General features: G+C 57.7%; 1 protein-coding gene across 1 annotated transcript; it reads left to right on the forward strand.

The window, feature by feature from the left end:
* The first annotated feature begins 270 nt into the window (after nucleotides 1–270).
* Nucleotides 271–2,539, forward strand: LOC138718501 (forkhead box protein J1-B-like). Its single transcript, XM_069853010.1, has 2 exons — nucleotides 271–774; nucleotides 1,757–2,539. The coding sequence occupies exons 1-2, from the start codon at nucleotides 271–273 to the stop codon at nucleotides 2,537–2,539; spliced, it is 1,287 nt and encodes a 428-aa protein (XP_069709111.1).
* The last annotated feature ends 14,207 nt before the right edge of the window (nucleotides 2,540–16,746 follow it).

Below are 16,746 nucleotides of genomic sequence, written 5' to 3' on the forward strand. Positions count from 1 at the left end.
CTTCAGCAGGAGCTGCGTGTCCAGCCCAAACCTGAGCAGCGGTTGAGTGAACAGTTACAGCTGTGGCAGCGACACAGCAGGCAGAGGGTGGTGGTGTCTCTCGACCGGGTCACAGAGGGCAGCAGTGTCCAGGACACTATGATGTCACGTTGAGAGCTCTCGGGCAGGGCACGAAAGGTTCATCCCTTCCCTGTTGTCATTGCAGGATCTGCTCCGTCCCCTCCCTCCGCTTCAGACGCACCCCGTGAATGCCAGAGCTGCCGATGAGGCATGGCTGAGGGGTGGCTGAGCCACGAGGAGACAGGGAAGGACAGAGGGCAGGAGGTCAGCAGGAGAGACTCGGACGATGTGGATGACAGCCTGCCCAACCTGACGTGGCTGCTGGACTTCTCCATCATCAGCGCTAGCATGGGCAACTCCTCCTGCTGCTCCATCATCCCGGACCCCCACAGCTGTCAGGGCATCCCCAGCTCTGCAGTGCCGTGCTCACCCCTGGGCACTGACTCAGTGCGCATGGAAACGCCCCACACTCCCCGCATGCCCATCTCCTCCTCCAGCTGGATGACGGAGCACCACGTTGTGTCCACGCACCCTCAGCTGACGGAGGGCATTGACTACCAGACCAACCCCTACATCAAGCCACCCTACTCCTACACCACCCTCATCTGCATGGCGATGGAAGCCAGCAAGGAGCCCCACGTCACCCTCTCTGACATCTACAAGTGGATTACCAACAACTTCTGCTACTTCCGTCAAGCTGATCCCGTGTGGCAGGTAGGACATTTGAGAACTCTTGCCCTGCCCCATCTCCCCTTATGGCTGGGAAGGGCCTTTCACAGCTTCCATCGTGTAAGAGAGAGCTCAGGGTCATTTTTGGAGTGGAAAGGCCCCATTGGGCTGTTGGTCCCTGCATCTCCTCTTGACTCTGGAGTTAAGGTGTCTCTGTCTCCCACTTCAGCTTCCTGTAGCTTGCTGCCCTGCTCCATCTCAGAGGACACTCTCCAGCACGGGTGGCTTTCTAGAATGTGGTGGGGCAGGAGGCACCTGGGTTGCTCCTCCCTCTGCTCTAGTTATTCCCAGCCCAAATCCAGAGCGTGCCAGCTATCCTGCACCACTGCTCCCCCAGGCAGGGCTGAGCTAAACCTTTCTTAGCCCCCCGCCCAGGAACTGTCCACCACCTCCCTAGGCAAGTGGGTGTCTGGAGGCTATTGAAGCCCACCAGAGAGAAGGGTAGGGAAGCCCTTGGTCCCTCTCCAGGGCCAAAGGTGTTCCCCAGACTCCCTGTGCTGGGAAACTTATGGGAGGGACTCTATGGGAGAAGCTGAGTACCAGAATATTGACTTTCTCTTGCAGACTCATGGCTGGATATTCACCACACATTTAATTCAAAGTGTTCATTGACAGAAGGAAGAGATGCAGGAGGTACACAAGGTTCTTGCAGGGAGGAAGGATTAATATATTAACCCACCAGGAAATATGGCTGGAAAAGCAGAAAATCCTCTTTTTCTTTCTTTTTCTTCCCCCATAGTCTTCCCCCCACCTCCTTTAAGCAGTGGCTGATGAGGATGCAGTGATTTTACCCGGAGCTCCTCTGGGCCAGAAGGCACCTCTGGGGACACACAGGGCTGGGGTGGGACAGCCCCCGTGGCTCTCCAGTTTCGCCCGTCCAGTTTGTGTCAGCCTGGCAGCAGGCAGACATGTGCCTGTATTTTAGCAGACTTGTGTTCCACCCTGTTTTTTTTCTCTTTTTTCCCAGAACTCCATCCGGCACAACCTCTCCTCAAACAAGCGCTTCATCAAGGTGCCTCGAGAGAAGGACAAGCCAGGGAGAGGTGGCTTTTGGAAGCTTGACCCGCAATACGTTGAGCAGCTCAGGAGCGGTGCCTTCAAAAAGCAGAGGATGCGCCCAGTGCAGATCCACCCAGCCTACACTGTGAAAGCCCAGCAAGAAGCACAGCATGGTGCCTCCCTGGCCGCTTCAGCTTGTGCCTCCAATAAAGTCCTCTCTGTCAACATGGAGTCACAGCTGCTGCTGAAGGAGTTTGAAGAAGGTCTTGGCAACCAGAACTGGAATCCAGTGGATGGCAAAAGAGGGCTCAAGCGCAAGCAGCCCTTGCCCAAGCAAACAGCCAAAGCTTGTCGGCTTTCCAATTCCGCCTTGCTGAGCCTGGAGGAGCAGACCCAGCTGGGATCCCTGAAAGGGGACTCTGACCCCAGCCTGAACAGAGAGGTCTCCACTTTTGGGGATCTGGAGCTCTTATCTCCAGTCAGCCTCAAAACGCTCAACCTGGAGTTGATGGCACAAGGGCACCACTTTGAATGTCCCCAGGGGCTGGAGCAGGTCCTCACTGAGTCTTCCCAGAACAGCCTGAGCCTGGATGAAAGCTTCATGGCCACTTCTTTCCTGCAGCATCTCTGTGATGAAGGGACAAGCGATCTCCTCTCGGATTCTGCCTATGCGGAGCAGTTGTTTGAAGTCAACGATGCATCTGTAATAGCAGATGTCAGCAACTGGATCAATCTGGATTCCCTCTTGTAAGAGGCCAGTCACCGATCAAAGCCCACGTGTGCTTTAGCAGGATGCTCCCCCCACGCTACTGGGACTTCCAAGAACTGGATTCTTCACCTCTCCTTCGCTGTAGGTTATTAGAGATAGAGTAGGCATCAGGTAGGAGAGAGCAGAAGCTGTAGTGTCAGTGGTTTGCCTTAGACTTGTTGAGAAGTCAAAGATTGTAGAGAATTTCTGTTTAGTAACAACAGCATTTAGGACCTTTAATGTTAGCCGCAATATTTATTGAGAGAGGTTGTAGCTTATGAATTAATAAAGAAGCCTTTAAAAAATCCCATTATCCTTGTTGCAATTTGTACTCAAATTTGGGGAGGGGGTGGGAGTGTGGAGGTGGGAGAATCATAGAATCATAGAACCACAGAATCGTAGAATACTTTGGGTTAAAGGGACCTTAGAGATCATCTAGTTCCAACTCCCCTGCCATGGGCAGGGACACCTCCCACAAGATCAGGCTGCCCAGGGCCCTGTCCAACCTGGTCTTGAGCACCTCCAGGGATGATGCAGCCACAACTTCCCTGGAAATGTTCTGCATTTCTTCCCGAGTAAAGCACGAGGCAAGCTGAGAATTTAATATCTTCCGGTCACGCAAGGGGCAGAGCAGGGCCTTGGGCTGTTGCTTTGTCCAGGTGCCACCGCCTGAAGTCCCCTGGGATGCCACCACATTGGTGGGGATAGTGTCCGGGGGCCACAGGGCTACAGGCTCTGGAGTGTGGTGTGGATGTATTTGTCTGTACTGATAAGGCCTCTCTTTATTTGCTGTTCTCATTGTATTTCCCTCTGTTGGGGCCTCCATACGGTGCCAAAGGGCTGCAGAGATTTGTGTGTGATTTCACCTTTTAATGGGATGTTATTTACAATTAAAAAGAATAAATAAGAACAAGCCTTTTGCCTCCTTGTTCTCCTCCAGCCCCTCCTTACCCTGTCAGACCCTCTCTCCTGGAGTGGGGGGACATCTCACCATCCAGCCCTGCCTGTACACCCGGCCCGGATACACAGATGCCCTCACGCCGCTCCGCAGCAGCACAGTGATTCCTCATGGGAAAACTGATGCACAAACAGCCAGCTGCGTGACAACGGCTACACGCTCTCTGTGGCACAAGGGTGGCTCTGTCCCGAGGCCTGGGAGCTGCTCCCAGCCCCTGGAGCATCCTTCCCTGTCCCTGCGCGGAGCTCCTGGGCGTGACATGGTGTAAGCACTCGACACTGTCCTTCTGCTCATGCCATGTTCCTACCCCTGTATTCACAGAATCACTAGGTATGGAAAGACCTCCAGGCTCATCTAGTCCAATCATTCCTATCAACCACTAAACCGTGCCCCTCAGCACCTCATCCACCTGCCATTTACATGACTCAATCCCCTCACTGGGCAGCCTCTGCCAGTGCCCAATGACCCTTTCTGTGAAAAATTAGTTGTAGAGAGCAACAAGGTCTCCCCTCAGCCTCCTCTTCTCTATCCCTCCACACGCCCTGTGAAACATAAGTGGCTTTGGGGCCCTGGTGGGCACAGGAGTGTGAGCAGAGCTGCACAAAAGCTGCAGGAACAACCAAATCCTTGCAAGATCAACTAAGCTGAGAAGCAGTCAGGCTCTGCCAGGGCCGTGAAGAAAATCACCTCATGCTCAGCTGCTGGGGCAGGCGCGGTGGGGGCAGTGGGTCAAGAGGCAGCAGGTTTGGGAAGCTCCGAGGTGTTTTAACACAGGGTGCGCAGCACAAAGTGCGATCAGCATAAAAGCCCAAACTCTCCAATACTCTGTGAAATCTAGTTTTACTCATTACAACAATAAATGTAATAAATGATTCGTAGGGATTAACAGCGTTAACAGTAACAGCTTTCCAGGCAACTGTCACGGTCCACTCGTGGACGCGTGATGGTTCGTTTCATTTATGGTTTCAGAGCGCAAATAATTCAAAGAGTCAAGGGAGTCAAATTTCAATCTAACCTGGCACTTTATTACTTATGCCTGTAAAGCAACCTACGATGGAAAGAGACAGAGAACAAGGAAAGAGATGGGGAGAAGAGGGAAGGAAAAGGGGTTCATGGCTACCACCACGGGTCCCCAGATGGTCCCCACGGGTCCCTTGTCTCTGGGAGAAAAGGTCCAGAAGGCGTTCTGCTGTTTTGGTCTTTGATGGAGGTGATCCCAGGGTGGGGGGGTCTTCTTCTGTCTCGGTCTTCTGTTCCCCCCTAATTCAGCTGCTCCAGAGCTGTCTTTTATGCCAGTCAATACACCTGTGACCCACCTTTGCCTGTGGAGATGTGCCTTTCTCCACGTAGCAGGCCACAGGTGCCAAGAGAGGAGTGTCTGCAGGTCTCCTCCCCTTGCGCGTGTGCTCCTCCTGGCGCCAGTGGTCAACCTGGGGTCTCCCAATGAAGGCCAGAAGTCATCATCACCTTGCACGCATGCTGTGTTGGTTATGGGTCTGTGGTAAGTCCCGTCATTAATCTTCCTGTCTTTTCCTCCTTGCTTCATGGATCTTTCACAATGGTAGGGAGCAAGGAGGTTTGAAGACAGGTACAAAACATTGTTGAGATAAGGAGGAAGGTACAGGTAGTTAGGTACAAAGTATTCGTTCCGTGCCAGCTCTGGCCGTTTTCCTGAGGCCTGAATTTGTGATTTATACAGTCAAGTTTGGAGGTTAAAAATGAGAAAATGTTGAGACAGAAATCGAACATTTGACCAAATCTTACAGCAACGTGCCCAATCATTGCTACAAGAGACCAACCAGGTTCCAGCTTTCATCCAATGGAGGCATTTTCTTGAGGAGAGCTTCACTCCTGCCCGGCCATCCAGGGCCAGCAGCACCGCGCCCACCGCTTCCGTGGTGACGTTGGCTGCTCCCCTAGAGCTCTCAGAATATGGATGTTCTGAGTTGCCAGAGATGAGACGGAGAGCTGGGGATCTTTCTCCAAAACCTGGAGGGCTGCGACAAAGGAAAGAGAAGGGAGCTGAACCCCACCTCTTTGCAGAGACCCTCAGGCATCTCTGCCAGACCTTGCCAGCCCCACCCTTCCCTTTCCCTGGCCGGGAGGAGCAGGTGGGACAAATACCTCGGCTGGCAGCTGCTGCTCAGGAAGGCCCCCAATGCCCCCGAGATGTTCCTCTGCCCTCGAACCCTGAAGCAGGGCAAGGCGCAGCAGCTCGCTGCCCAGGCTCTGTCCCCTGCCCCAGCAGCCCCGGCACGCACAGCACTGCCCCTACTCACCCTGGCAGATCTCAGGCAGCTTCTCCTCCCGTTGGTGCCTCAGGTGGCGCGCGGCAAGCCCTAGGCACAGAGCTCTGTCAGCCGCCTGCTCCCCAGCGTGCTCCCAGCAGCACAGCTCCCGGCTCTGCCGGTCTGGCTGCAGCCCCTGCTCCCCCCTCAGCAGGGAGACCCCAGGGAAGGGCAGTGCCGGGCTGGGGTGAGGGACTGAGCGAGGCTGCAGCCAAGCCCAGCGTCGTGGGCAGGGGTGGGAGAGGGAGGCACCGAGCCCTGGCTGCCCAGGCCCGTCACGGGGCACCCAGGGCTCTGGCAGCCCCAGGGCTCCTCTTGCTGCCAGCGCAGCGGCGGGGACTGGGGCCAGGCTGCAACAGAGGGACCCCGGGGGCTGTGGCTCACCGACAAACCGCACGGCCGCCTCTCGCAAGGTGTCCTGAGCATCCTGCAAGTATGCCAGGCTCTCGTGCAGGTATTCTGCAGCTCTGCCTTTGGCCTTCACCAGCTGGAGAGAGTAGAGGGGCACAGAGTGTCACGCAGCCTTCCCAGGCAGCTGGACCAGCATCCCCTTTACCCCTGCCACCTCAGGCCATTCCCATCTCCCAGACAGGAGCCCTGTGGCGCTGAGGCACAGAGACAGCTGCAGGCATAGGGGTCTGGAGGTCCTGTGACCCTTCTGTCCCGCTGCCAGGGCCCAGACAGCCTAGGGTCTCCTTCCACACCATGAGAGTGGGGAGGGGAAAGGGGCTTGGAGAAGCAGCCCCGGGGGCTCTGGGCCCAGGGGAAGGGAAGGAGGCTCCAGGCTCTGGGCTCTGGGCTCTAGGCTGGAGCAGAGCAGGAACGGCTGTCCCCTTGTCCAGACTGGGCTCTAGGGCTTGGGGCTTGTCCTCACCAAGTACTCCCCAACTCGGAATATCTGCTGCGTCTGGGTCAGGCGGGTGAGATTTCTCAACTTCAGCAGCTTTGCAGCAACGAGGAGGGCTTCCTGAGCTGCCTGTGGAGAAGGACAGGGGCTGGGGTTCCAGGGACTCAAAGCCCTGGCCTCCAGCACGTGCAGGGACAGCCAGAAAGTCTCTAGGGACTCTCGTGCTCAGGTGTTGGTGGCCATGGACTGCTGCTGAGCCCTGCTGGACCACGTATTGCAGGCGTGGGAGATGTCCGTGCCAGCTTCTCCTTCCTTCCTTTTGATCCTCTCTCTGGGTGCGCTGGAGGAGAGGTGAATGGGGGAAGGAGGGAGAAACAGGAGCCCATCTTCCTCGCCTCTGTGGCAGGAGGCCACAGGAAGGCAGTGGTGGGATCCATGCAGGGAAGCAGGGTCTGCCCCGTCCTCAGTGACTCCAGCTCTTGGACCCTGAGACCACACAGACTCCTCGTGTCGGACTGCCAGCAGCCCTTTTCCCTCCCTGGTGCCCAGGCCACACTTGTGGCATCAGCTCAGCCTTCCCCGCATCCCTGCTCAGGTTCGTAATCTGTACCTTGGCCACGCTCTTGGTCTGGTCACTCATGCGAAAGAACAGTGGGATCAGGCTTCTCCACACATGCTCCTTTGTCTGCTGCTTGTTGTTCCCCACCACCATCTGCATCGCATCTTTGAAGAGGCAGATGGAGAGCTCTCGCAGCTGGCTGCACTCCTGGAAGGGAGGAGGACAGGAGACTTGGAGCGAGAGCCGCTCCCAGAGCAGGGTCGAGGGCAGGGCTGCTGTGAGAGGAGATGCTTTGGAGCCAGACTCCACAGCCAGGAGGGAAAACCCCGGCCCAAATAGCCCTGCGGGGCTGGGCTGATGGGCAGTTGTCCTTGCAGAGGGCCGAGCGGTGGGGCTGAGGCTCCCACAGCAGCCTTACATCATCAAAGACCGGCCGGAGCTTCTCCAGCAGCTGCAGAGCCACGGGGCTGGCCTCCTTCCTCCCCAGATGACGCAGCACGTTCTGGACAACCAGCAGAGCCTTCATCTTGTCCTCAGAGCCGGCATTCTCCTGGGTGCCCATGACGTCCGGCAGCAGGTCTAGCATTTTCCTTGCCTGTATCAAGCACAGAATTCCCTTTCGCAAAATGGGGAAAGAGCACCCTAGCACAAATTCTCTGGCCACTGAGCACTAGCCTCCGCGTTACCCACAGCCCCAGCCCCAGGCTGCCAACGTGGCTGCAGCCTGTCCGTGCCCCACTCACCGTCTCAGGTCTCTGCGACAGTGTCACCAGGCTTCTGAGCTCCAGTGAGAGCAGACCCGGGCTTGTACGCTGCAGGAACCTCTGGGTTTGGTCCTGGCCAGCAATCTCCTCTGCGTTCCCGTAACCTGAGGCCAGCAGCTGGAAGAAAGAGAGCAGTGGGAGACTGGCAGGAGTTGCAGGGTTCCCCACACCGTGAGGCTCCCTGAGGGCAAGGGCTCCGGGGCCCACGCAGCGTGGGGTGGCCCTGGCACAGTTGGCGCAAAGGAACCCAGTGCTGGGCCGGTCCCTGCCGGCCCCAAGGGGCCGTGGCCGTATGTCCTGGAGGAGGTGACCATCTGGAGGCAGGTGGGAGGGGAGATGGCCGGGCCCCTTTTCCCACAGAGGCAGATGCAGCCCAGAGAGCGAGCAAGGACTGCTCTGGCCACTCACAGACAAACGAAGGAAGCAGGCGACCTCCTCTGCGTTGGAGCTGAAGACGCCGTGCAGCCACTTGACCTGGAGCTGTCGGAGCAGCTCGCTCAAGGCCTTCTCCACCGTGTGGGGCTGGGAAAGCAGCACATCCCAGATGGCCAGAGCAGCCCTGCAGGACCAGAGCGCTCTGTCAGCAGAGCTGCCTCGACACCGCGCGGTTCCTGGGACAGCCCGCAGGATCCAGGCAGTCCTGCAGCCCCGGCCCCTTCCAGACCTTTGCTTGGGGGCCGGGTCCCTGCCTGGGTGAGCAGGAGGGGTCTGGGATAGCGTTCCTGTTGCTGCTGGGCATGGAAGAAGCTCACAGGGACTGTTGGGGTCAGTACCTGTCACACGACGGAGACAACCCCAACAGGATCGTGACCACTTCCCTGGGACACCAGTCGGTCACCAGCAGAAGCAGCGAGTCCAGGCTGTGCCGGGCTGATGCCGTGCAGATGCACTCCCTGTTTTCATAGATGCACCTCACGATGTCCGGAACCTGGAGGGCACACAGGGGAGGTTGGGGCTGCTGCTGGAGTGCAGCCATTTCCCAAGAAACCACTGCCCTTCCCATCCGACTGTGCTGCCAGGTGCCTGAGGTGCCTGGGTCAGGGAGAGAGGGATACAGGGACACACAAAGCCTGGAAGCGCTCAAGGGAAGGGCACAGCAAGGCAGCCACATGCCACTTACCTGCGCTAGCCATGAGGCGGGCTCTCCCATGGCCACATCCAGGATGCTGCTCGCCGCCTCCTTGGCATCCAGGCTTGAGTCTCTCAGGGCCTTAATGGCCATGAGGACGAGCTCTGTCTTCTCAGAAGGCTCGAGGTATCTTCCAAGTGCCTGCGGGCGGAAGGAAGGCAGGGAAGACACGTCTCACCGAGTGCCCGGATGGTGCTACTCCGCTGAGCTGGGGGAGCAGCTCTGGGCACAGATGTCCTGGCAGCAGTGCCCGCAGGAAAGCTGGCAGCAGGGGCTACAGTCGGTGCACAATGGAGCACGGGGACAGAGAGCCCTCAGCATGGGGGAGGAAGGGTGGAGGCTGTGGGCACAGCGCTGGGCCCGCGGAGAACCGGGGCTTGCTGGAAGCCAGGAGAGCTGAAGCTGCTGCTGGGTCCCTGCTCGGGGACAGCAGCAACCCCCTCACTGGAGACAGTGAGGCCATTCCACCCCGCTCATTCTGGATCCCTTCGCTCACACGAGTCTCCTGCTGATGTGCTCATTACCATGGCAATGCGGCTTGCGCTTGGTGAAGTCAGCCAGGTGTCCTCAGCTTCCCGCTCCCTTTGTCTCTCTGGATGTTCTGGATCATCCTGTGGACGTGCCGTGCCTAAACACGAGGGGATCACGGAAGAGTGGATAAACGAGAGGCAGGGGACGTCTGGAAGCTGGCAGGCTCTCATGGATGACTTCCAGAAGCACCGGAACAGTCCCTTGCAAGACTCGGGGAAACAACCAGGTGTATGAGGAGAGGTCTGTGTGTGTGTGGAGGGAGGCAGCCCACCCCAGCTCCTCTTACATTTTTGCTGCTGGAAGAATCTGAAGAGGTAATGAAGAGCATCCAAAGCCCCCGATCTGATCTCCCAGTTTTTGCCAAAGCAGCAAAAGATGAGACGTCCCAGCAGCTGTCCCAGGAGGGGGATACGGATCTCTGTGAGGCAGGCACGGCTGTCATCGTCTCCTTCGCAGGTGCTCCAGCCCTGGGTGTGGGAGGCAAGAGAGGTAGAAGGGCTGAGGGGCAGCAGGTGCAATCAAAGTCCTGAACCCAGGAGCTTCCACAAGGAAATATCCCCAGTGAGACAGGATTTGGAGGACCCTCCCAACGGTGCTTGTAGGGCAGCAGGGCAGGGAGAGCTGCAGACCTGGCCTCCCACCATGCTCCTTGGGCAGTCCTGTCCTGCACAGGCCTGGGGACTGAGACGAGTCGTGGCAGAGAGGGCACTGGGGAGAGGAGACCGTGGGAATAGGAAAGAAACGGAGACCTTCTCTCCAGGGCAGAGCCTCACTGAACACCTCAACCAGACTCGCCTCACAGGCATCTCCGAGCTAGGGGCTGCTCCGGTGTGCAGGGAAGGGAAGAACCCCCAGCTGGAGGGTGCCTGTCTCCTTACCTGTGCTGAGGAACCGCTGGCCAGGAGGAAGTCACTCAGCCTCACAATCCGCCCCACCACCCTCTCACACGCAGCTGTGCTCTGGCAGGTGGTGAAGGGCAGAAGCATCTGGGAGGAGAGAAACTGCTGGTGTGTCCTGGGAGCCGGCACCCGCGCCAGCAGAAGAAGCGCTGCCCGTGTCCTGGTGGGACTCACGCAGGTCCCCAGGGCAGCACCTGCTCCTTGTCCTGCCCTCCCCAAAACAGAGCCCTGAGCGCCCTCTCCGTGGAGGCTGGACTTTGGGACAGGAGCCTGCCTGGGGGTCTGCAGAGGGGAATGGCAGTCCAGCCCCCTGAGAAGCCAGGAGTGCAGGGCTCCAGGGTTGGGGTCCCTGTGTGGGACAGGAAGGTCCCAGTGGGTTGCTGCCCAGCAGATGTGGAGAGGAGAGAACAGGGGACCGCGAGGCAGGGGACGGGCAGCACCAGCTGCCGCTGCTGCGGTGCCTGAGGAGAGGGATCAAAGGCCTCCCGCTGCCTCGGTGCAAGGAGAGCTCTGGGGACAGAGCTGGCCCAGAAGTGCCGCGGGCAAGGCTTTGCTGTGACGCAGCAGTGGGATGCAGAGGGGACATCACATGGACTGTGGGCAGGGGACGCTGGGCTCCCAGAAGAGCGTGATGGGCCACCCTTGGCTGCGTAAGGGAGCTGGGCACCCTCCCTGCAGAGTGCTCTGTGTGTGGTACTGGGCTGGGGACCGTCCCCTTAGGACGGTCCCCTCAGGAAGAGGCCTCGTGAACCCCACTCTTTGCCAATGCCAGACCTGTAAGATTGTCTGCAGCTCCACAAAAAAAGCGGCGGAAGAACGGAGCAGTATCTGCAGCATGGTGTCCACGTCCTCCAGGGCCTGCAAGGAGGACAGAGGGTGGTGGCAATCTTTCTGCAGTCCCTCTCACCCCAGGGACAGATCTGACAGAGCAGCCTGCGGTGCTGGACATGGCCAGACCCGTGGGAAGGGGATGAAGGCTTGAGGGTCGGAAGGTAGAGTTGAGTCCCTGCCCTGCCTTGACTGTCTCTCAGCAGGCGGTGTCAGGGAGAAGATCAGAGGGGCGAGGGGCTCCCGTAGCTCAGCCAGCGCTTACCCTGAAGTAGAGACCTTTGAGAGGGGCCGGCATGTCCATTTGTGGTGGAAGGAAGAAGACGCTGCTGAAACAGGCCTGCAAGAGGCGTTTCATTTTCTCGTCCAGCACCATCTGCACTTGGCTGCAAAGCGAGACAGGGCCATGTTGGACACTGGTGCTGGGAGCGGTGCCTCGATGCCTTGGGCAGGTGGACAGGGACCTCTGGAGGAGGGATCACCAAGAGGGATGGAGGCTGTGCGGGAAGCCCCACCAAGGGGCACCTCCTCTGTCCCTGGCATTGCCTTGGCCCAAGGACATCCTGGCAGGCAAGTCTCCTGCCTCCGTCTGTGGGGAACAGCTGAGACCGGGCGTGGAGCTGCAGGATCCCTCTGCTGTCCGCAGAGTTCCCCTCCTGGCACCACTGGGCTCTGCTGGCATGGGGGATGCTCCCAGACGGGGCCGGGGCCACGGGCTGTTGAGAGGTGCTCGCGGAAGCAGGGGCTGGGCACGTACCTCAAGGCAGCGTCGCAAAGCATGGCTTGCTGCCGCATTGCTGTGTTCAGGTAGTTCTTGGGCTCCTCTTTCACCAGCATCTGCAGAGCACAACCACAACGGTTCCTGGCAGCCGCCAGCAGACCCAGCACCAGGCGGTGGAGCAGGAGGAGACCCTCTGCCTCTGCCCCCAGAGAACCCTCCACCACCCCCAGTGCCAGGCTCTCTGCTTGCAGGGCTTCACAGCGGCACCCGAGTCCCCTCGTAGCAGCTCAGTGTCCACGCACACTTGTCCCTGCCCTCCTCACAGTGTGCCGGTGCCCGGAACATTGACCCCATCCCCAGACCCGCTGCCTGTCCGCTCACCTCGAAATTCTCTGCCGGCTCCAATTTGCGGCAGTAGGCGTTCAGGTCCTGGGGCAAGTCCTGGCACTGGGCAGGTTTGCACAGGGTGCAGAGGGACTGTGGAGAATGCATCGTCTGGGCCTCCTCCTGGCAACCAGGGACAGAGAGGCAAACGGGGAGCGTGAGAAGGTTGGCACACGGCCAGCAGGACTGGGGTGCTGGGGCTGCAGTGCTGCCCAGGAGAGCCAGGGGAGACGCTCTGTCCGGCCAGCAGCCCCGGCAGCAGAGCCGGCGGCCCCGTCGGGAGACACGGGCACAGCTCCCATGCAAAGGGATGCGAGTACCTTCACTGAGAAGGTTAGAGACCCGAGGATGAGCTGCACGGGTTCTTCTTGCCCTCTGTCCTGAGTCACCAAGCTGGACGCAGCAGAGGAGTCACCTAGCAAAGGAGGAAAGTAGGGAGGGCTGTAGAGAGGGGCTGCAGGTAAACGTGAGGAGAAGAAGGAGCTCTGCCCTCTGTCCAGACCTGTCCCTGCTCCCCTGGCCCAGTTTTCCCGTGGGTGTCTCATCTGGAGGGTGCCTGGCAGATGGGTTGCAATGCTGGAGCACAGCGTGGAAAGCCACCTCCCGCCCTGGGGGAGGCTGTGCTGGGTTCGGCAGGGCACGAAAGGTAAAGGTAAAGCTGCTCCTGGCTCTTTACGATGCACAGCCAACCAGCTGCTCTGGTACGCTGGGGAAATCCTTCAGCGATGAATGTCAGAAGGCTCAGATTTCTGCCAAAGCTTCCTGGCAGCTCGGCACAGCCTTTTCTGCAAACAACTCCTTGGCTTCCACAGAACTGAACGCTGGGATGGGATGTGCCCAAAGGGACATTAGGAGGATAGCAATCCAAGGCCCCCAGGAAATGAGCCCTCTGCAGAAGTCCCTGTCCCATCACCAGCTCCAGCACCACCCAGCTCCTCTTTCCTAAATCTGGTGCCGATAACATGGTCACAAAACCACACTGTGATGTGGAAATGAGGAGCTGAGCATGAGTGAGTGTCAGGTGGCTGCAAGGGCAGCAGAACAGCCCCCTTCGATGTTGCGGGAAGGAGACTGATCACATCTACATTCCACCAAGGCCAGCAGCATCCCAGTGATGCTCCTCTGATAAGGTTTCTCCTTCCCATTTCCAGGGGCATTTGCTGAAATGCCCTCGCGTGCCCCTTCAAGCTTGACTAAAATTGAAGACCCACAGCTCCAGGAAAGAGGAAGATTGTGAAGTGGAAGAAGTCTCTGGTCAGGTGAGGCAGGAGATTTGGGGCTGGTGTCTGCATAGGGTCACTTGTGGACCAGACAAGAGCCCGTTCCCAGCCCCAAACACGCACTGCTCATCACTGTCCATCAGCTGTGGGTCTTCAGTTTTAGTCAAGTTTTGACTAGTCGAAAATAACAGCCTGGGTTGTTCACTATTGGATCCACAGTTTTTCAATGTTATGGATATTTAAACAATATATGATACCAGGCACATACAACACTTAAAATATGTACATGCATTATCTAATAAGGCTTACATCAATTGTCTAACAAGCATTTCAAGTCCGGTAAAATATTGTTCTCCATTGCTTTGTGAGTATCGTACTTTGCAGTTTAACAGCAGTCATGATTTTTGTAGTTTCCACGTCCAAAGAGTCACGGACTGGTCAGTTGACCCAAAGCCTCCGTCTCCCTATATGCTACTTTCTGCATGGGGTTCAATTGCTGGCAAACAAACCATCTGAGTAATTCTTGTGCCCTTTGGTATAAAGCGAGGAGGCACACGCAATCCAAGCCATCGTTTGTATTGCTCTCGTAAAGTCGGCATCAGTCAATTCTGGTAAAACCAACAAACTTTGTGACAGGTGATCCTGCAATTAACTGTGCACTAAGCCTGGGTTTGCATTCTCTAAGGCTAATTGTTTAAGCATAAACTTCTCGAGTGGCGATATTGCCCGCCTGCCTATTTAAGGCCTCTTGTAATTTGTCTAGAAATATCATGTAATAAATGCCATTTTGCCAGATTTCTTTTTGATCACACATACAGGTGTGTTCCAAGGACTGTTAGTTGGGACTATATGCCCTTGATCTGTTTGCTCCTCCACGAACTTCTGCAACGCACCCAATTTTTCACTCCTTCATGTTTCCAATGCCTTTTCCCATTGCACTTAACACATCTCCCCCCCACAAGATTAGGGGAACGCCCTTGCCCACTGTTGTTCCTGCGTTTCCTCCCTCTGTTAGGCTGCCCCCCAAAAGAAGTCATGTTTGTTAACCCCCCGTGGGAGTCCTTTTCTTTAGGGAGGCAGAGGGCAAAGGATAAGGCACTCATTGAGGGAGAGGGCATTGAGCCTCTTGGTCCCCAGGCTTTCCAGCACTGAGAAGACGGCAGACCCTCATGGGTCCTGCATGGATCCCACCACTGTCTTCCTCCTCCCCCTGTACCTCCTGCCACAGAAGACAGGAAGGTGGCGTCCTCTCCCTCCCTCCCTCCTCTCCCCATTCACCTCTCCTCCGGAGCATCCCAGGGGAAGGATCCCAGCATACCCATCCCAAGAAAGGACAGAGACGCAGGCACAGACGTCCAGTAGGGCTGAGCAGCAGACCACGGCCACAAAGACCTGACCAGGAGAGTCCCCAGAGGTTTTCCAGCTGTCCCTGCTGGTGTTGCAGACCAGGGCCTCGAGTCCCTGTCCCCCCGATCCCTGTCCCACTCTGCAGGCAACACCAGCCTCATCACAAGGAATTTCTTCCTCATGTCTACTCTAAGTCCTCCCCTTTCAAACCTGAACTCACTCCCACTCGCCCTGTCACCATGTGCCATCCCCAGCTTTATTGTAGCCCCTTCAGGTGCCACAAGGCCACTACGAGGTCTCCCGAGAGCCTTCTCTTCTCCAGGCTGAACAACCCAAACTCTCTCAGCCTGTCCTCGTCGCAGAGGTGCCTCAGCCCCAGTCCGTGCTCCAGCTACAGCCACGGCAGGAGGAGCTGCGTGACAGGAGCTGCTCACATCAGCCGCGTTTGCACCTGGCAGGAGACACGGCTGTGCCCCATCCCCACGCCAGTGCTGAGCCCAGCACCAAGGGCCTTCCTCAGCCTTGCCTTCCTGGGTGGTGAGATGTCCTGTCCTGACACCCAGGACATCCTCCTGTGGCCAGAAGGAAGGACGGAGCCCATCACTTGTCCCACAGGGGCTGCACGTGTTTTTCTCGCCTCGCTATTCCCTGCTGTCGGCACAATAAATCTGGACAAGTCTGGTGTCCCACAGGCTCCCAGATCCCATCTGAGGGTGCAGGGGAAGGCTCCTTCAACTCTCACTAAGTGCTGGCACAGCCCTTGCGCTGGCAGACCCCTCAGGGTAGGACACCCACCCCCTGCCCCACGACGCTTCCCCACAGCTGGGACAGACCCCCACCATAACCCCACTAAAACCCCACCCTTTTCAGCAGCAACCACAAGCCATCAGAGATGTCCAACCAACAAGGCTGGGGACATCGAGGACAGTGCCTCTGCTCCCAGCCCCCATCAGCCCCGCCTGCACCCTGCCTCAGCCTCCTCCCTCTCAGGGCAGATGTTCCTGACCGGCACCTCCGGCATCTCCTGCCGGGTAGAGCCAACACCACCAAGAAGCAGGAGGCCTCCCTGCAGGATAACATCCCACTGAAGAAAAAAAAGACAAAGCCAGTGCGCCGGCTGGCCAAACACTAGAGGAGCCTCTGAGAGGTGAATCTGGACAAGGACGGAGCGGCGGTGGGCAGTGCTGGGACACAGAGAGATCCAAAGGCCGGTGCCTGCACTCACCCTCTCCAGCCCCAGCCCTCTCCCAGATCCCTGTTCCTTGTTTAATTCAGTAACAGGATTGTGTGTTCACTTGCCAGCACCTCTCTGCTTGCAGAACTATTTGCATTGGGAGAGGGGGATGAGGGTGTTAACGCAGCCCCTGCCCAGCCCATGGTGACTGAGCTGGGCTTGGGACTGACACTGAGAGGTTGGGGAGACGGGGCATCACTCCAGGTGCTGAATACCCCTGGGAGCCCAGTTTTTACCACAGATTGCCTTTTTTTTTTTGTGTGTGTGTGTGTGAGTGTGTGTGTGTTCTAAGTCCTCCTCTTGCAAAGCTCGTGTCCTGCAAAGACAGCTGTGCCAAGGTCCTGACCTTGCCTCCCAAACGGACCAGAGAGTGGAGAAACTCCAGAAGCTGTGGAGTTGGACAGCCAGGGGCCTCCCAAAAGGTTCTCCTGGAGCTCTGCAGAGAAGCAGCAGCTGTCCCACCAGCGTGCGCAGCCTAAGGGCTCCCTTCCACACGCATGT

This window comes from Phaenicophaeus curvirostris, chromosome 3, assembly GCF_032191515.1.
Source record: "Phaenicophaeus curvirostris isolate KB17595 chromosome 3, BPBGC_Pcur_1.0, whole genome shotgun sequence".
Lineage (NCBI taxonomy): Eukaryota > Metazoa > Chordata > Aves > Cuculiformes > Cuculidae > Phaenicophaeus > Phaenicophaeus curvirostris.